At 36.0% G+C, this 21,737-nt stretch overlaps 1 protein-coding gene across 1 annotated transcript in view; it reads left to right on the top strand.

Moving 5' to 3' along the window:
• LOC145669149 (putative ammonium transporter 2) overlaps positions 1 to 21,737 on the top strand; it is a 256,714-nt gene that overhangs the window by 195,644 nt on the left and 39,333 nt on the right. Inside the window, exons 4-6 of the mRNA XM_081737491.1 lie at positions 1,068 to 1,225; positions 4,745 to 4,886; positions 9,597 to 9,775. Of these exons, the coding sequence (XP_081593617.1) occupies positions 1,068 to 1,225; positions 4,745 to 4,886; positions 9,597 to 9,775 (479 nt within the window). The remainder of the gene's footprint in view (positions 1 to 1,067; positions 1,226 to 4,744; positions 4,887 to 9,596; positions 9,776 to 21,737) is intronic.

Genomic DNA, 21,737 nt, shown 5'->3' with positions numbered 1-21,737 from the left:
GTTCTGGCAATGCGTTCACCCTCCTACTGTAATTGTAATGCTTCACAATTCATACCCTGCAGTAGAAATCATATGAGTTTGTATGTACTTTCGTGATCCCTTCTTATCGTTGGAATTTTCACTAACAGAAGTGTAATAATAAAAAAGTCAACCTCGATAACTCGAATTTTTCCCACTTTCCCTTGAACTCTCCATAACACTCAATGTTAAAATCCTCTCTGCATGTCGAATATTTGAAAATCACAATCTCCATAAATCGAATTTTAACGGTTTCATCATCATATTTAGAAACCTGGGTAACTCGAATATTGTATCTGCGGACCTCTTTAAGTCGAAGTTTACCTCTATAACTCGAATTGCTTTTGATGTGGCCTCAATAACTCGAAGCTTTAGCTCTATGCTTTTACGTAATTATCATTGTTACTAATGTGTGCTATAATTGTATTTTACTCATGTCTAAATATGAAAGTTTCCTCCACCTGTTTCTAGGTCAATAACTCTTCTTCCTCCTTCCGCAAATCAGCCCAAGCTTGTCTATTGTGCGGTCATCTTATTTAATTTAACATAAGGGACTTTCACGACTTGAGTTATATAAGTTAAACGAATATAGGTTCGAGTTACAGAGAACATATAGTCACTTTAATGAGGAACATGGAACCTAGGTGTCCCTAATATTTGTTATAGCCACCTTGAACCTTGATTACTCGGGAAACAAGATAACTCGATTTTTTAACTATTCCATTCAGCTTCAAGTTATCGGCGAACCATTGTATAAAATAGAAGCAATCCCTTGACTTCGACATCATTTAAATTAAGTGTCCAATGAGAATTGAAAAGTGATTTTTACTAAAATAATGTAAACTAGGAGGAACAATTCAATATCGTAATATTTTAAGAATAATTGATATACCGTAATCCTTTAGGGAGGCGTTTATGTATTTATATATCACACACATTGTGATAGGGTTAATATGCTTAATTAATTAAAGTAATTAAAGCCATCTGCAAAGGGATTGAGAGTAAGATTTTAAATATTTTAAAAATAGTTATTATTTTATTAATTTCAGATGCAACTTTAAGGCGTATTGTTTGTTCTCTCTCGTGAACACTGTAGTCTACTGTGTGCCTGCTGGTTGGGTATGGGGAGAACATGGATTCCTGTATAAATTGGGTGCTGTTGACATCGCGGGATCTGGACCAGTGCATCTCGTCGGGGGAAGCTCAGGTAATATTGTAAAGATATTTACCTCTTTTAACTTTCTGTGCCAAAGACATAAGAGTGGAACGTAAAACTTAAATATTTGATTTCGAGAACACATGTACAAATTATGTCGTTCGTTATTAGTTTCTTTTTTAAATTTTGATTCAACTGATCAAACGTATTGTCTATTTCTTTATACACTGTGAGTGTAAAAAAGTACGCTAAGTACGCTGATAAGTAGCAGCTCTTTATCTACTGTTGCATATTCCCTTTAAGGTGACACACATGCTTCTAGTAATAACGCTTAAACTCTTTCACTGACACGTGTACTCCCAACAGTTACGCAAATATTACTTAAAATAATTCCACCACCACAAGAGTACATCAATATGTGTATTTTGCCATTACTAGCAGTGCATTTGGTGCAAAATTGAAAACTTCTGTCCTGGAAGTAATATCACCAAGTCTACAAGTATAAAAAAGATTTAAAAATATTCATTTATATAATAATAAGAATGATAATATCTGTACATCAACATTCTTCAAAATCCTGTCCTCCTGCCTTGATACATCTTTGCCAGTGGGATTTCCAATCTGCGAAGGTATCATGGAAAGCCTGTTCAGGAAGTGCGTTTAAACCCTTTCACAAGTTTCTTGCACGTCCTCAATTGTTCTCTAAGGATGTTCTTTCAGGGGGGATTTAAAACGGAGAAACGAAAAGGAAGTCTTTGGAAGCCAAGTTAGATCTGTAGCGTAGCTGGGGCAGCATTACCACGTTAGTTTTGGCCAGAAGTTACGTCTGATCCAGTAAGCGCAGCATCGCGATTTGTACAAGAGATGAAACAGAGGTTCACGAAATCGCCTGTCGTTCACCTCCGAGAACTCAAAGACAATTGAGCAAGCAATCCTGGCGAATAGAATAGAACTTATATCACCATCGATCCTGGCGAATAGAGCATCCTGCAACGTACAGTCGCTTCACAAAATGTTTCACAATCATAATATGACATTACTTTTCGGACAGACCTTGCATATCTATTACGCTCTCAACTAATCTTTTCCATTGTACGAAGCATTATTTTCATTAATATGATCCTTCAATTGAAAAGTTCTTTGTTATTCTTTTTCATCTTACATCGTTTCTTCTTTCTCATCGCTAATGAAGTACTTTTTTTCTCAAATAGCTTTCCAATCATTTTTCGTTTTCTCATTCTGCATATTTCTAGAATTCTTCTTCCTGAATACTTCGTAATTGCACTAAGAAAATTCCGTTTTCCCGACAGCAGTATATTGTGCGGAATTCTCTTGCTTACTACAAAAATCAGTATGAAGCACACGCTATCAGTATGAAGCACACGCTACATACGCACTACGCTTAGATGTTACATCATGCCGTTACAGGATGCCTGACATCTAACTTTTCGTTTATTTATCTTTCAATTTCGCAAATCTTTATTGGTAATACAAACTATACGTATTAGTTTATTGGTAATACGTATTAGAAACTATCTACTGTTCTATTTTTCTTTCTTCCTCTATAGATTACACAACTACATTCGCTTTACGCAACATTGTTTCTCGCATTTCTAAATTTATTTTCATCCCAGACGGTTAAATTAAAAATCGTTTCACTCGGATCACAGGAAGCATCATATAGAATAGTAAATTAAATATCCTAAATAACGAAAACATCTCAACTCTATATTTATTTATTCCCGATGAAATTGACAAAGTCTACTAGTTTCGAAACGAGTGAACACAACGTTTAGAATAGACAAATCTAATAGCTATCACACAAAGTCTGTACAAAGTTCAATATAGTTCTAGATTAAGTTAGTATGCTAAAAGTCGTGGCATACTTAAATGATTTATTTGAATCCATATATACTGCAGTGTAAATATTATCTTTTTAACTGTTTCCATTTCTATACATTAAATGTTATTACAGGTTCATTTTCGTCAGAAATGCATTAAACAAATTTTATTATGCATTTATAAATAGATAAACATAAAACTCAGGGTAATGATGAGAGAAGTTATTGAGGTGGAAATACATAATTATACTTAATTGTCTGTGCAACAATTGCCTATTCGTAATTATTATTGGTATTTTGTTATTGTTGGCAGCAGGCCTGTTGTCAGCCAAAAAATCTAGAGGGGGCGATCCAACCATATTATAGTTCACTTCCAAACCCACCGTGAAAATTTTAGGGGACCAGTAAAAAAAATTATTGGGGTCCGGCCCCGAAGGCCCCGTGAATACGGTCCTGCTTGGCAGGTCACTTGCCCCACCTGAGTCCTCTTCCTTTAATACACCATAGTCCTCTTCCTTTTCACGACGATTTTTGGGTTTTACTACTGTCTATCAACTGTAGCCTTTTTCACCCCTTCCTCTTTTTCCTTACACATATTCACAAGTATCTCCTTCATGATACAGTTCCTTCTCAGCCATTGTTCCAATCAGATTCTCGTCCTCTCTCCAATTACGGTACAATCAAAATTTTCCTCTTCTTCCCTGTCATTTCTAATACCCTCTCATTCATTTTTCGTTAGACACAGTGAACTCTCTCTATTCTTCTCCATACCTATATTTCGAAATCTACTTGTCTTTTTTTCATCGTTTTTGCTTAATGTTCACGTTTTTGTTCCATACAGTACAATATTCTATACAATTCTGAAATACTCGAAACATCTAATGAGTCTTTTTTCTTAAGTCTTTAATCACGGACCCACAAAATAGAATTTACTTCCTCAAAAGTGTTTCTTTTGTCATTCCTTTCCTTGCTTTTATTTCACCTCCACACTTCATGTCATCACTAATAATACTACGCAAGTGTCGAAAACTATTTCTATCTTGTATTTCCTCTCGTTCTACTTCTATATTTAACAGCAGCCGCTTCATTTCAATCACCATGTTTTTTGACTTTCTAACGTTTATTTTCATCCCACATTCAACACCGCCCTTCCTCAAATTTTCTAATATCTTATTAATTCCCTATTGAAATGTGAATAATATCAAGATCTCTACTTGGAGTACCAAAACATTCCATAATGATTAACACTTTCCTCGCCCTCACACGACAAAATTAATGTATAAAAATTAATTTACTGTTATAAAAATGTTATAAAAATTAATGTACTGTATATGTCTTGGCCAACTTCTCACAATTATTTTATTTAATCTTCCATCCGGTATTATCATGTCTATTGCTAGCTTTTGATAATTGGAACATTGGTAGTGATAAATAAATAATGAAAGTAATCACGTCTATATTTCCGAATGATTTTCGAAGGAACTAGGAAGTCATGGTTTGAAAACATGAGAAATGTGTAAATATGTTGGGGTCAAAAGGAGTGAATCCAAATGAAGGAAAAAATAAACAAGTTTCTATATGAAAGAAAGACGAGGCAATAATGAATTATTTTATGTGACTGATTACTATGTCATTAATTGGTATTAGCGATGTGTTCATATTATTTTTACTTAGATTGTTTGCTGAATAAAAATAGTGATTACACTGAGTTTGTGTTTCCTCCTTCCAGCTTTAGTTGCATCAATGATGTTGGGTCCTCGTCTTGGCCGCTATGACAACGGCACCGATCCTCTGCCTCTGGGAAGTCCTACAAATGCTCTGATGGGGCTCTTCATGCTGTGGTGGGGGTGGCTCGCCTTCAATTCTGGCAGGTCAGTTGCAGCCATTGCTGGTGATTGATGACTCTGCAACTTTATCGGTAGCCATAAACAAGAGTCACAGTCTTTCCTCATTATAATGTGAAGAGACAACGTAACCGAAGCAGTGGCTTCATAGATTTCTTCCTGATAATAAGAATTGAAAAATTACGAACTCCTCCAGTTGATTTAGATTAATGAAAGTATGAACTGTCGTAAACAGAAGTGAACATTTATATTATAATGCTCGTTTTAGTCTATATTCATACAGTTACTAGGTTTCAACTAACTTTTCTTTACAGTTAAAATAGTAAATATTTCCGGATAAATACTTTCGGCTTGGTGATAGAATACTCCACTCTGATGCAATATTCTCTGATTCGATCCAAGCCCATACAAACTTCTCACGCAGAACATCGTATCTGTGGGTTTCTTGGCGGGTCTATCGTTTCTACATTATAATTCCACCGATTGCTTTTAAGCATTCACTTTCATTATTTGTCTGTCACACTTAGGTTAATCGTTGGACGTTAAATTTCAAGATCAGATTTGATTTGACTTTCAGCGATTATATTTTCTATTTTTTGTTTCTTAAATCATGTTCTCATACTATTCTTTTAATGATTTTTCCTTTTAAAGAAATTTTAAGGTATTATGTAACGAAAGAGATTGTGACGTTCTGGAATATCGTAGGAGCGTAACTCTCAACAAGACTTTTATCCACTTACTTTACTTTTTACTTTATGCAATAATTTGGATATTATAGAAGAACTTGAAACTAAAGTTATCAGATGCCAAAATTTTGAAAAACATCAAAAGAATATAAAACGGCAATAAATGTTTAAAATATTAAAGCAATGGCGACTTTAACCAAGGAAACTCTGTAAAATGTGGAAATTGACAAGGAAAAATTAGAATGCGTGACTAGTTGTAGGTACTTAGGTAGAATCATCAGTGAAAATATAAATTGGAGCTAATAATACAGTTTCCGGGGAGAGGTATTTCCAGCGATTGCACACATGCAACGTGTATATTAATGAACTCGACTTCATGAAAAAACCTGATCGGTACCACCGGATGTAGTTTAACAAAAGTAACAAAATGTGATATCGATCGTTTTTTCCTCAAGACGAGTTTATATATATTAACTTCGTCTTATCTCAACTTGGACTTAAATGTGATCAGTATTTTCACGAATCAGTAGGGACCCAGAAAACTATGTATTCGACACTTACAACATAAGTCGTAGTTGATTACTTTTACATAACATTCCTTTCGCAGCCACTAGCAGTAACAAAGATGATTAAATTACCCATCCATTAAATTTGAGTGTAAATGCCACGGAAGTGTCGATAAAAGCAGTAGAAGGACCCCGAAAACTACGAATTCAACACTAATATCGGTCATTTTCGATGATTTTTGCATGCTAAAGCTTCCAACCCCGTAGGGCACTAATGTGGACTGAACTTGAACAGGATCGGCAGTGTCACTATTTATCTCAGCGACCCAGAAAATTGTAAATTCGACACTAATCTCTGCCATCTTTAAAAACTATTGTTTCATTTCGTTTTCTCTTCACATCTCTAGGCCTAGTAGGGCAGTCTTACCCTCTGCAGTACTTTTATAGATTACAAATCATACGTGTACTAAGTATGGTTTGAATAGCTTCGGATGTTCTAGAGTTAGGTTGGAACGTACTTGTATATACCTAGGTACATACATCTATTGAAAGATCTTCCTTTGCATGAGGAGAATAACTTTATGGAAACTATTTAAATTTTCTTTCCCATTAGGATATACATTTCAATAAAAGAGCCATGGTAAAAAATCTATAAGATACATTACTTTTTGAATAAATTTTGAAACATTCCACCTCCCTAGAAAAATATGCCCTTTGATCAAATATGTATGATTAAAAAGCCCAGTTCGACGTGGATAGATGGGTCACCCGCTTTCCCGATTCCGAAAACTATGAAGTCGATACTAACCTCACGAGGAAGGTCCACAAACCGTGAGAGTTGAATTTTGACGAAAATTAGTGACAAGATTCAGTTCGAGTTGCTAAGTAACGTAGTACTGTGAGCTGATACACCGATGCTATCTTGAAATCCAGTAGGCAATGTCCAAGATTTTTTTTTTATTTTTTTAACTTACTATGCAAAATCTGTTTATTCTGATAAAACTAATCTTTACAATGTCAGTTGTTTAAACGTGTATCAATAAACTTTCAAAATATGTAACAATTTACTATAATAGAAAGATAAACAGTAAATTCTGAACAGTTAGTTATAAAAGGAAAACTTCTTCTAATAATTTTCCAGGAGATAATGTACCTAAAATGGAAGCCACATTTCGTTGCTGAAATGCTATGCTGATACGTTGTATCAGAAAAGTAGTAGCCCGCTTGTTACCAGTAAGGTGTGCAATACGTTGGCCTACTTCTTTGATGAAATTGAGTCCTTCGAGGCCCCAAATGCCGCTCGATTCAATGGCTACGGGCACGAACATGTATCTATCGAGCAGATCTTTATATTTTCTTCTTTTCTCGCATTCTCTGCGGGCTGCAATAGCTCGAGCTCTTAACTCTTAAGTAAAAACAGATAGGTAAACTTCGATTACGGAAATGGATTCAGGACTAAATTCCAGTGTTATTTGATACCGCACATAACCCCCTTGCATTTACCATTTTTACCGCAATTCAATATGGCGCCTTTCAAGATGGCGATTATGCACTGGAAGTACTTGCACATATAGATTCTCTATCTCGGGTTACAATAGTAAAATCAGATCTACCAAAAGGTTTTTCATTTTTGTGCCAAAAGGATATTCTTAGACATCTACTGGATTGAAGATGGCGTTGGTGTAGCAGCTCAACGAAGGAATTGCGCATCGAGTGACTATTACTACATTACTTAGCAACTCCAACTGTGTCTTATCACTAATTTTCATGTCAGTCATTTTTGATCCGATTCTTTACTTTCCGCGCATCCTAGGGACGCTAGGGGGTCTTAACTCCACTAGAGGCTGAATATGGAATTGTTCTGTAACTGTCACCAATCAGCTGAGGGACCCCGCCAACTATGGATTCGGCACTAATACCGAACGTTTTCTATTATTTTTTACGTGCCCCCATACGTATGGTAGCGATGGCTAAACTTGGACTTAGACGGCATCAGATTTGTTATTATTTTACTCAGCGAAGTCGAAAATTGTAGATTCGACATTAATATTGATCGTTTTCGATCATTTCAGCCCTCAATGTGTGTTACCCCCACAGTATTCTTGTCCAGATTGTATGTAACATGTGTACCAAGATTGGTTAAAATTGCTATAGGCGTTCCCTAGCAATGCTGGAACACTCACACATTTATACATACACACATACATATGATATTGGGAGTTTAGTAACACTAGTGTATAGGCAACTCTGTTCTCATACCATTGTGATTTTTAAGTATTTGATATTTTTACTGTATTCTCTTAAATTAGATCCTCAGCCCCTATACATGGTGTTACCCTTTTAGGTTAAGAGTTTTGTGTTTTCCAACTTTGTTTTGTTGACATTTTCTTCATCTACATTGAATATACCTAGGTACTAATTTTAAGTATTTTTTTAAAAAAAATCTTAATTCGAATGTGCTACAAGTATGCTGTTAATTTTTGACAACTGTGTCAAAACTAGATTTCTTTTAGATGTGTAGTAAAGCATAATTATTTTACCCAGTTTCGATTAACATTTGCAAATTTCTAAAATAATTAAGAGTTTTGTCAAACTTGAAATCAGTATCGCACTCAAAAATGCAGAACTATATAATTAACATAGTTTTTGAGTAGGATTTGTATGAATTTCCAGAAGCTTTCTCTGCAAATTTATTAAATGTTTCTTTTTTCCGCTTAGTTCCTAACTCACATTCTCTTGATAACTGAATATATATAAGGCCCGTAGAAGAAAAGTATTCTCCGGATATTTTGAATTTCCTCTTGACTGAGATTTGTCTACGCTATATATTAGATAAACGTGTTTCTAAAACCGAGAATTGTAAATTTATGTAACATTATAAGAAACTCGACAATGAAAATCATTAGCCTTGCAAACATGAATGTTCCAGAAAAATCGTAATAAATAGCAGTGTTTCCTTCTGAAGTCATATACAAACTAAGAAATAATTTAGCCAGATAATCATACATAATCGAACAACATGATGTCCTGTAAGGAAACAACACTTCATATGGAAGATTTAAACAATTATTTCACTTTCTTTGCTCTTCATCAAAATCAATAGATTTTACCTTTGTTACAGATCTCAGAAAAAGTCTGTAGTTGATTTAATCTAATATAATGTAATTTCTATGCTAGTACAAACACAACATTAATAAACAAAAGTACTATTCTATTCATTTATTCCTTATTTAACTTTCTTATGATATTACGTAAAAACATAAATAAATATTTTGAATATATAGTGTAACTGTGTTAGTTAATGATCTCACTACTGCATAATAATAGGTGATATAGTGGACCTCATCACAGAGACATCCACCTTTTTAAAATGTTAGTCAAATCAGAGGTACCGCTGGGAATCTAGATAATGAAATTATGGCGAAATAAAAAAGTTTAGTACTTGATTATACTTGAAACAAATGAAAAAGTTTTAGTGTGTTAAGATCTATATATTTAAATATGTTAAAAGATTTTGATTAAAACGTAATTGTCGTATACTGCAGCACTCTTGGTGTTAGTGGGGAGAAATGGAAGTTCTCTGCGAGGGCAGCAGTGATCACCATGAACGCTTCTTTTGGTGGGGGCATCATTGGCCTTGCACATTCCTTCTTTTTGCGAGATGGTCGCTTTGATATTATCGACCTCATCAACGGAGTGCTTGGATCACTTGTTTCCGTCACAGGTTAGTTATTCTTACTTCTTCAATCGATGTTCTTATACAAAGAGGTTGTTTTTGATACATGAAATCAAGTTCAAAGAATAATAATAGGCATTTATGCACAAAATAAAGAAACATGTAATTGAAAGTTCATGGAGTACATTTCCAATAATTGGATTGATAAATGGTAATGACTTGAGTCGCTAATCTAAGCTAATATATTACTGAACTTCTGTAGGCACGATTGATAAATAGATTTGCTTATCAAATAGCATACTAGTATATGTTGTTTATTGTATTGTTTTGGTAAATTGTGTTAGTTGGCTATATTAACGTTTTCTTTGCTGGTGCACTTATTGATTAATGTACAGTGGGCCACACAAATTCTTGAGATACAAAATCTGTTAGTTCGACAACCCAACAAACGCCTACTCCAAGATTAATTACACCTGGTGGAGTAGCTAGAACAGCAGCATGAAGTTGTCCACACATGTTAACAGAACAAATCGTAAAGAGTGTTTTTGTGTAGAAGTGAGTCGAAACGCTGGCTGCCGAAATGATAAAAGGGGGTCTTTGGGTACTTGTACTCACAGTACACAGCACAGTACCAGAAAAACTATACGGATACCAGAGTCGCCGATGAGAAGATAAAATTCGGGGGACATAAGTAATCTGATAATTAACTCAAATGAGATACTATATAAACCAGTTAACTTACTTCAAATGACTATACCTATATGCGTATCAAATAATATATGGATAGATTATGCGGTATATATAGTAAGTCATTTTTTTAAGTAAACACAAAGCCTTACGCTGATTTTTGAAACTATTAACCGTAGTCTTATCAGCAAATCAATTAAAGTATGGATGGAATATTCGGGTGAAGAACCCAACCCCCAATGAAAATTTTGGGAGTCTAACAGGGCCTGAGCTCCTAGGTTCCGGCGCCACTGATTGATACGTAATACTACTTCCAAAGATTGTATGAAACTTGTCCGATTTCTCTATTCATTAAATGACTTTTGAAAATGCTAAATATTGGTATGCAGTAATTTATTTGTAAGCATTAAAAATGCAAAATGCAATATTAAAACACTCAAACGACTTGGAGAACTTAGCCGTACTAAGCGTATTTCCCCTTAGGTTTGAAATACAACTGTGGGTTCCTGATGTCTATAATATTTGTGAGGATTTACACATTGGGACACAAGGACAAAGGGAAGAATATAATGCCAATAAACAATTTAAAAATGCAAGAAACTAACGGATAATATCAAATATAGAATCATTAATAGGGGTAATTCCGTAACTCGTTTTCTCCATTCATTTTTCTTCCTTTATTCAGCGATTACCTTATCGCTGAATTTCTCCACTGGAGATTATCTTTCATTTAGGAGCATCCAATTGGTGCTCAGTCTTGTAAATGAAACATTTAAAAAATGTAAAGGGCGTAATCGAACTCCGACCGTGGAATTAGTAAACCACAATTCTAACCCCTCATCTAAAGCGCTATTTATTCTGGGTCGCCTAAATAAAGAGGCTTTTCTGTTCGCTCGAAACAGTAGTTTGTTAATACTCAAGTTGATTGGCAAAATACAGGACTATGTAATTGATGACTCGGAGGGCATTATATTATTGTATTCGCTAAATTAAAGACATTACAGATTTTTGAAAAACAAAAATCAAAACTCCCTTATTTTGAATATACTCGTAAGCAAACTGAAGATTACTCAATTACTGCGTTGTAAGCGTGGTGCAGTGGTCAATGCACTCGGCCAGTAATCATAAGGTACTCAGATCGGATCTACAAATGGCCAGTACATTTTTTTACTTTAGAATTTTTGGTGGTGATTGATCGACTATGATACACGTTTTATTATCTTCAGATATTTGAATATTCGGATGTTTCAATACCTGAACTATTACGTCTTCAGGAATAATAGTAGTAATAATAATGAACTAATAATAATAATTATTATCTCGTATAAGAATAAAAAGTTATTACCTTATTATTGCCCAGGTCTCATACCATCATAAGCAGAAACGTGACATGTGGCAACAATATTTCGGTTTCGATTAGTGTTGCCCACGAGAAGAGGAATTTCTCATCTTGTTCCTGAAACAAAATAAAGAAAATCGAAACGAGGATAAACACTTTACATTCGAGACGAGACAAGGCTAATTTAAATTATTGTCTCGCTTTGGAGATGAGAATCGAGACGAGACGAAAACTATCGTAAATATTTCTCGTCTTATCTCGATTCTCGAAATAGTGTACGAGTATGTCCATTCTTTAAATGAGAATTGCTTCGTAGACTGAATCTTATACGCAATTTTTTACTTTGTATTTCGGAGTAGTTTATTACGGTCTATGTAGGTATTAGTGAAGCAAGGCTTTTATAATTACTGCTGCATATCCTAAAACTTCGTTTATTATATGCCTCACTGTTCAGTGATATTCACTTATTTTTATCACAGTTATTGTCCTTAAAATGTACAGTAGAATACTTTCTACATGAAATTTTAGTAGAACGCTTTCGTTTAAAATTTTGGTAGTTGCAGAGGTGTGTCCTGGAGGTCCGAACACCCTCCTGAAATCCCGACTTATCTGTAAGTTTTGCCTAATTTTAGGGTTACTTGAAAAATGTTAATACCATATTATTATTATTATTATTATTATTATTATTATTATTATTATTATTATTATTATTATTATTATTATTATTATTATTATTATTTAATGGCTCAACCTGTTCCAAAAAGGTTAAGCATTTTCTTTATGATAATTATAGTCCTAGCCCGCTCAGCTTGTGTTCTGTATATATCCCAATTCCAGCCAAATTGGTATTGTGGTGAACAAACGCCGTGTATGTAGGTTTTCTCGCGATTGTTTCCTCTCACATTCTTTATTCCACTATTTCTTTCATTCTCATCATAGACGTATCCTTTAGCTTAGCCAGCATACCCATGGAACGTGAAACTTAAAAACATAATTTTTCTTAGGTCTCTTGTGAGTTCAGTAGCCCTAACTTCTATATGAAATTTAACTGGAAACCTTTATGTGGTTGCTAGGTGGTGATATCGTTTCAGACACATTTATGACTCATATTACGCGCTAAGTATGACTCATGTTTTCATAAATTGTTTGCTAAACTCGTTACGTTATGAGACAGTACGAATCAAAGTTGTAGAATGTGACGTCATGTTGGTAGTGTTTCCCCCGTGAAGTAAGCCGTTTCGACTCTAAGTTGTAAGACCGAAACAAATTGAGTATTTTTCACTTTATCACACATCAGAAGTATGAATATTGTAGTTGATAAAAATTTCCTTAATTACCTCACTGAGAATCGAATCTAGGACCACCAAATTACAAAACAAATGCTCACGCCACTATACTAAGACCTAAGACTGCTCTGTTAAGTAAAAGTCAAAAGACACTCTTGTATGTAGCAAATTGAATACGTTTACGATAACGACGAAACACACTGTTTTCGATCATAATAAAATACTGTAGTCGAGAGAATTCAAAGTTAAATTAGAAAACAAAAATAGACATACAAACACGCAAGGACATGAAGGAGAAATTGGTTTTAAGAGTAATTCGAACTCTTAAGTGGAACCTAGTGCCTCAAACCACTTTTCTGATTCACCGAAAGTATCTCCGTAAATTATCTCCATTATAATTGGTAATACTCGTTTTACAATTATTTCCAGTAACCTTGAACGACAGGGACACGAACACAGATACATCGAGGATATATACAATTTCAAAGGATTTCCCACCGGGAATCGAACCCGGGATCGCGAGCACTGAACCATCTGAGGGTGTGGTTCTTGTTTCGCTCCCAAGGCAAGTAAGCTTGAGATGGACAATATCGTGCTCGTGGGTTTTCTCGGGACACTCGAGTTTCCTCTTACTTTCTCACTCCACCAATTCGTCCATCATTATTCACTTGCTTTAATCATCGTCTTTCTTAACCAAATAGGTATAATCATGGGATATTACAAGCAAATATTTCATTTTCAATCGGTTAACCGAAACTAAAGCGAACCTAAAAACAGTTGTATTTTGTATTGCTCATTAACGTGTTCTCACAAAAATATACAGGGTAGGATCCAGAAGTAATGAGACTCACTTTATTCTGACGCGTGCGCATCCTGCAGTGCGCTCCGCTTGATAGTGACGGTGGTGGTGGATGTTGGCATCACAGTGCAACGTGGGTCAGTTGGCCCCCAGCTTTCGGAACGGTAGCATCAGCCTTAGCATTAGGCCCTATACGGTGGTGCGTGACACAGCGATATGGGAAGTTGGATGGAGCTACGCTACGCGATCAAATTTTGCTTCCTGTTTTTACAATTCTCCTTCCGAAACGTTCACTATGCTTAAACAGGCGTTTGGGGCTAAGTGTCTGTCCTATTCTCAAGTCAAAAAGTGGCACAAGACTTTTCGTGAGGGCCTGGAAGAGGTGACTGATGAACCCCAGTCTGGACGCCCGTCTTCGGCCCGTACTGACTTGAAGTGCAATGAGTGCGTGAGTTTTTGGACACGGACCGGCGTTTGAGTCTCTACCAAATAGCAGAATCCCTGAACTTATCGGAGACGACGGTGCAACGCATTGTTACCGAGGAGTTACACATGCGGAAAGTCTGCGCGAAACTTGTGCCGAAAGTTTTGACTGAAGAACAGAAACGGAAGCGAGTGCTCGGATGCAAAGAACTGCGGCAATTGTGCGAAGGTGATCCTGCCTCTCTCGAAAAAGTGATAACAGGCGACCAAACTTGGACTTTTCAGTAGGATCCAGAAACAAAACGACAAAGCGCTGAGTGGCACACCTCAAACTCACCCCGTTCTAAGAAAGCGCGGATGAGCAAATCGAAAAAGAAGACCATGCGCATCGCTTTTTTCGGAATGACGGGGATCGTCCACTACTAGTTTGTCCCTCCCGGACAGACTATGAAAGCTGCTTACTACTAGGAAGTCCTGAAAATGCTGAAAAGAAGCGTCGGTCGCAAGCGCAGGGACATCAAGGACAGCTGGAAGCTTCACCCGATAACGCCCCCAGCCACACCGTCTTCATCGTCACCGACTACCTGGTCCGAGTGAACGTTCCTGTGGTACCCTTGCCTCTCTACAGTCCGGACTTATCGCCTCATGACTTCTTCTTGTTTCCGCACTTAAAATCAGCGCTGAAAGGAAAACGTTTTGACTCCATCAAGGACATCAAAGCAAATGTCAAGGCAGCCCTTGCAGCCATCCCGAAACAGGCCTTCAGGGAAGCCTTTGAGTCATAGAAAAGCCTCCTACAGAAGTACACTGATGCAGGAGGTGCATATTTTGAAGACTATTAGTCAGTTGTACCGATCAGCTCAATAAATCTGTCTTTTTGAACGAAGGGTCATTACTTTGAATCCCACCCTGTATAGAGAGAAAAACATGCGGAGTCGTAATTCCATTTAAAAGTAAAGTAGCAGATTCATAATTCCTAAACCTAAAACGAAGCCATTACATATCTATCGGAACTTTTCAAAAAAATAAATTGATATTCTGAAAAGTGGCAGTATAGTGTCCGTTTTGAAAACAACAACTAAATTACGGTTCGGTTTCTGAAATAAACATTCTGTTTCAACCTTAAACCAAACACAAACCAGTTAACCAGGTTGCTGCAAAATAAAATAAAACTCATCCATAATGTTAGTATAGTCGTCTGGAACATTATTTTGGATAAAGCGTTTCTGGGAAGAGGGAGCAAAAAGCGTAAAAAGGGCCTTTGAGTGTTACCAAAATCCCAAATTATAGTTTGGAAACGCCAGTAAGCGTCTGCTTAGTCACAAATGATACAGAATTAATTAGCTGATAGTTCTTGCATGTGTCAGTTACTAATATGGGCAGTTTCCTCCTCCACATTTTCCATGATATCTGCTAGATGATTTGAAAGAGAGAATTATCCAGAGTACAGAGATTATCAGTCAAGTTACGTTGGAGGTCTTCGCAATAGCTATAGCTGTAGTAAATCAAATTACTTTATCTCTTGCTCGTTTAGGAGAGCATGCTGAATAAAAGTAAGTTGATTTAATCTGTCTTATACTTACGTGTAACACTTCCCAAGTATGAAATTCTAATTTTGATAAAATTCCGAAAATAGATACTACACACGGAATAAAGGAATACGTGTTTTTTAATTTTCTGTGGAAATACTGTTTTACGGGGTAAAAGTCCGCAACCGAAATTTTGAAAGTTGACTCCCGAAAGGCAAGAAGAATTAGATCGAAGTGAACGAAATTGTGCACAGATATTGTAAATACGGAATGAGGGAATATGTGTTTCGTATTATCCTGTAAAAACGGTTGGGTGGTGCACGGACCCAACATTTGATGACGAAACATCAAAAGTGCTAATAACAGCATGTCTGAAGTGCGTAAAGAACATGATGAGTTGCAACAAAGCTTTATATAGGGACAATATCCAAAAAACAATCGAATACGTGTTTTTTTTTATTTTCTGCGAGAAAACAGTTTTAGAGGACAATACCCCACCCGAAATTTTAAAATTTGACTTTCGGAAGGCAAGAAGAGGACCGAAGTGAACGAAAATGTACACAGATATTCTAGACACGAAATGAGGGAATAGTTGTTCATTTCTTCCTGGAAAAACGGTTGGGTGGTGGACGGACTCCTCTAAACCTTTGATCATGAAATATCAAAAATGCTAATAACAGTATGTCAGAAATGCCTAAAGGACATGAAGAGTTGTAACGAAACTTTGTGTAGGGCCAATGCGCAAAAAGAGCCCTTTAGAGTGCAAAAACCTCCACCTAAAATTGTGAAAGTTGACGCCATATAAGCAAAAAGAAGTATACTGAAGTGACTGTAATTGTGCTCAGATAATGTGTACGTAAAATGAGGTAATAATGTTTCGTATTTTCTTAAAAAGACATTTGAGTGGGGCACAGAACCATTCAAACCTTTTATTACGAAAAGTGCTAATATGTATACGTCAGAAGTGTCGAAAGGATATGGAGAACTGCAACGAAACTTTGTGTACGAACAATACGCAAAAAATAAGCGAAGATGTGTTTTCAGTTTGTGAGGAGAAACAGTGTTGAGGCCAATGCCTCCTCCGAAAACAGTACATATTATCGTAGAAGTGCAGGAAGAAGTAGACCGAAGCGAATGAAATTTAGTATAGATATTGTATGTGTAAATTAAGGCAATTCGTGTTTCCCAATTGTCCCAACCCGATTTGCTTCAAATTTGGCACATTAACAGTAAACAGGAAATAAGTCGACACGTGTTTTCGTTTATGTAGCAATTGCTCCTTCATCTGTTTGTTTGTACCATGCCAGAGAGCGCAATGTTCATTTCTTGAACTTTTGAGAGTAGAAGCAGGATATATTATATTGATTCTAACTTGACGTCATCTATCTATTCGCAAAAGTTCACTATTTTAACAGTAGCCGTTTCATACCTATAGCGTATTTTATAGTATTTCGGGGGATGCCTTTAACCCTTAAAATATTTTTCGACATAAACAAAAGCACCTGTCGATTTATTTTCTGATTACTGCTGGTTTGCTAAATTTGAAACAAATTGGATGGGGACGATTGGGAAACGCGAATTGCTTTATTTTACATATATAATATTTACACACAATTTCATTCTCTTCGATTCAATAATTCTTGCAGTCCTACGATATTTACATTTTTCGGAAGAGGCCTTAACACTTTGTCTGGACAAACTAAAAACACATGTTCGCTTATTTTTTGCGTAACACTCCACACACTACCTTTTACGCTTCTTGCCCCCCAAAAGAGAAGCCTTACTGAAAATAATGTTTCAGATGACTATACTAACATTATGGATGAATGTTATTGTATTTTGAAGCAACCTGGTTAACTGTTTTGGGTTCGGTTTAAGGATGAAACAGAATGTTAATATCAGAAATCGAACCGTAATTTGGTTCAGTTTTGTTTGAAAACATACACTATACTGCCGCTTTTCAGAATATCAATATATATTTTGGAAAAGTTCCGAAAGATATGTAATGATTTCGTTGTAGGTTTAGGTATTATGAATCTGCTATTTCACGTTTGAATGGAATTATGACTCCGCATGTTTCACTCTATATATTTTTGTGAGAACACGTTAATAAGCACGTTAATCGGGTTCGGTTAACCGATTGAAAATGAAATATTTGCTTGTAATATCCCATGATTATACCTATTTGGTTAAGAAAGACGATGATTAAAGCAAGTGAATAATGATGGACGAATTGGTGGAGTGAGAAAGTAAGAGGAAACTCGAGTGTCCCGAGAAAACCCACGAGCACGATATTGTCCATCTCAAGCTTACTTGCCTTGGGAGCGAAACAAGAACCACACCCTCAGATGGTTCAGTGCTCGCGATCCCGGGTTCGATTCCCGGTGGGAAATCCTTTGAAATTGTATATATCCTCGATGTATCTGTGTTCGTGTCCCTGTCGTTCAAGGTTACTGGAAATAATTGTAAAACGAGTATTACCAATTATAATGGAGATAATTTACGGAGATACTTTCGGTGAATCAGAAAAGTGGTTTGAGGCACTAGGTTCCACTTAAGAGTTCGAATTACTCTTAAAACCAATTTCTCCTTCATGTCCTTGCGTGTTTGTATGTCTATTTTTGTTTTCTAATTTAACTTTGAATTCTCTCGACAACAGTATTTTATTATGATCGAAAACAGTGTGTTTCGTAGTTATCGTAAACGTATTCAATTTGCTACATACAAGAGTGTTTTTGACTTTCGAAAATTATAAGGTAAAGAATCGCTGGCCTTTCGGGGATACGATCCGAGACTCTTCATATTACTGATCGTGAGCCTTGAACACTGAACCACGATTACTACGGGGTTATTGATTCGTCCTAATTTGTTTACGAGTATATTATACGCTCCGTATTTGATTCAATGATATATTTCCCTCAATTATTTAGTAAATACAATGATATAATGCCCTCCGAGTCATCAATTACATAGTCCTGTATTTTGCCAATCAATTTGAGTAATAACAAGCTACTGTTTCTAGCGAACAGAAAAGCCTCTTTATTTGGGCGAGCCAGAATAAATAACGCTTTAGATAAGGAGTTAGAATGATGGTTTACTATTTCTGTGATCGGAGTTCGATTATTCCCTTTACAATTTTTAAATATTTCATTTACAAGGCTGAGCACCAGTTGGATGCTCCTAAATAAAAGAATCTCCAGTGGAGAAATTCAGCGATAATGTAATCGTGAAAATAAAGGAAGAAAAATGAATGGAGAAAACGAGTTACGGAGTTACCTCTGTTAATGATTCTATATTTGATATTATCCGTTAGTTTCTTGCATTTTTAAATTGTTTATTGGTATTATATCCTTCCCTTTCTCCTTGTGTCTCAATGTGTAATTCTTCACAAATATTATAGAAATCAGGAACCCACAGTTGTATTTCAAACCTAAGGGGAAATACGCTTAGTACGGCTAAGTTCTCCAAGTCGTTTGAGTGTTTTAATATTGCATTTTGCATTTTTAATGCTTACAAATAAATTACTGCATACTAATATTTAGCATTTTCAAAAGTCATTTAATGAATAAAGAAATCGGACAAGTTTCATACAATCTTTGGAAGTAGTATTACGTATCAATCAGTGGCGCCGGAACCTTGGAGCCCAGGCCCTGCTAGACTCCCAAAATTTTCATTGGGGGCTGGGTTCTTCCCCTGAATGATCCATCCATATTTTAATTGTTTTGTTGGTAGGGCTAGAGTTAATAGTTTCAAAAATCAGCGCAAGGCTTTGTGTTTACTTAAAAATAACCTACTACATATGCCGCATATCCGTATACTATCTATCCGTATACTATTTGATACGCATATATGTCATTTGAAGTAAGTTAACTTGTTTATATAGTCCCTCATTTGTGTTAATTATAAGATTATTTATGTCCCCCGACTTTTATCTTCTCATCGGCGCCTCTGGTGTCCGTATAGTTTTTCTGGTACTGTGCTGTGTACTGTGAGTACAAGTATCCAAATGCTCCCTTTTATCATTTCGTTAGGCAGTGTTTCGCCTCACTTCTGCACAAAAATACTTTAAGATTTGTTCTTTTAACAGGTGGATGTAACTACATGCTGCTGTTTTAGCTACTCTACCCGGGGTAATTACTCTTGCAGTGGGCGTTAGTTGGGTAGCCTATCTCACGAATTTTGTAAATCCAGAATGTGGTTGACTGGACACTGCATCTTTCTTTCTATATGGTGTCTCATAAAGTTATGAAGTTTTGGAATATCTTCCATTCCTGTTCTAGTAAGTTGGCAGCACTGAACGTTATACGATTTTCATCGGTTGTCTTTGTGGTTGGTAGTGACGGAGCACCGAGTAGTGCATGATCGTCATCTGTTTTCTGTACGAGTAGGAATGGAACGCTTCACGACGAAGCAGGTTGTTTTTATAATAAAAGCTTATCATAAATGTGGTGAATGTTTTGCAGACACCGTTTGCAAACTACGTGGAATGTACTGCAGCGTATAACGCGACGAAACTTTCCACAAACAGTCTCTGCGAAACATTCATAACTTTTGTAATAGATTTTCACTGTGACAACACGCTCATCGGTCATTTTTGCAAGTAATTTTTTCCAACTTCCATCCTTTCGGGTGTCTTATTACCATAATATTTTTCTCCAGATTAAAAGTCATATGTCTACCAAGTCTGGTTAAAATTACCTAAACGTTCCGGAGCTACACTGGAATATATATATATATATATATATATATATATATATATATATATATATATATATATATATATATATATATAGAGAGAGAGAGAGAGAGAGAGAGAGAGAGAGAGATACATTCAATATATATAGGTAGTTGTACGAGCAATGCCTTCGACATTGCCCCTATAAATTCACAATTCAGCTGACATACGCATGCATGCCTAAACTTGAGATAAAATGTCATCGGGATAGTAACTTAAGAGTTTAACGAACCCAAACTATGGATTCCTCATCAATTCCAGTCATTTCACACATTTCTTTTTTAACCCCTTCTCACTCCTATGCCGATGGGGCCTCGGCTTCGGGAGTGTAATAATTAATAAGAGCGGAATCGAGAACTATGAATTCGACACTAACATCGGTCTTTTTCGATTATTTTTAAATGTTAACTCTGTCCCATAACCCTAGAATATCTAAACATAGACTTAAATGGTATAAAAGGTATCGCCAATCAAATTAGGGACCCCGAAAACTATGGATATCGGTCTTTTCTTATATTATTTTTTCATTTCGTCATCCCTCTCAGGCTACTAATGGGGACTGAACTTGGATTTAAATAGCATTGAAAGTGTCGCTCTTCATTTCTGCGATCTTGAAAACTATGGACTCTATATTAATATCGGTCGCTTGTGATAATTTTATCACCCCTTTCTCTTCCCTGTAATGTGCTAGTTGATCTTTTTCCTTACTTTACGTGAATATAAAGGTAGTCGAAACTGCCACCAATCAACTTAAAGAACTCGAAAAATATAGATTTGAGAGTAACATTGACCATTTTCGATTATTTTTACATGTCACCATTCCCCCCTTCAGGAGAACTAATGAGGGTTGAATTTGGATTTAAATAGCATTGGAAGTGCCACTGTTCATATCAGTGACCCTGATAATTACGGATTGAACATTAATATCGGTCGTTTTCGATATTAATTTGTATCTAATAGTATGTCATCTCTCCTACTACTCCGAAGTGTGCTAGGGGTCATACCCTCACTGGGTGCTGAATTTGGGCTTATAGAACATCGAAACTGTCACCAATCAGCTCATGAACTCCGAAAAATATGGACTCGGCACTAATAACAGCCCTTTTTGATCATTTTTATGTGTATCCCCGTACCACTCCTTTCTAGGTGTTCTAGTGAAGTCTTAACCCGACAATACTCTTTCCCGTACTGTATGTAATACGTGTACCAAGT

Source organism: Thermobia domestica, chromosome 13 (assembly GCF_964235325.1).
Source record: "Thermobia domestica chromosome 13, izTheDome1.hap1.1, whole genome shotgun sequence".
NCBI classification, from domain to species: domain Eukaryota; kingdom Metazoa; phylum Arthropoda; class Insecta; order Zygentoma; family Lepismatidae; genus Thermobia; species Thermobia domestica.
The sequence above is the reverse complement of the archived record's forward strand: the minus strand, read 5'-3'. Positions and strand labels throughout refer to the sequence as shown.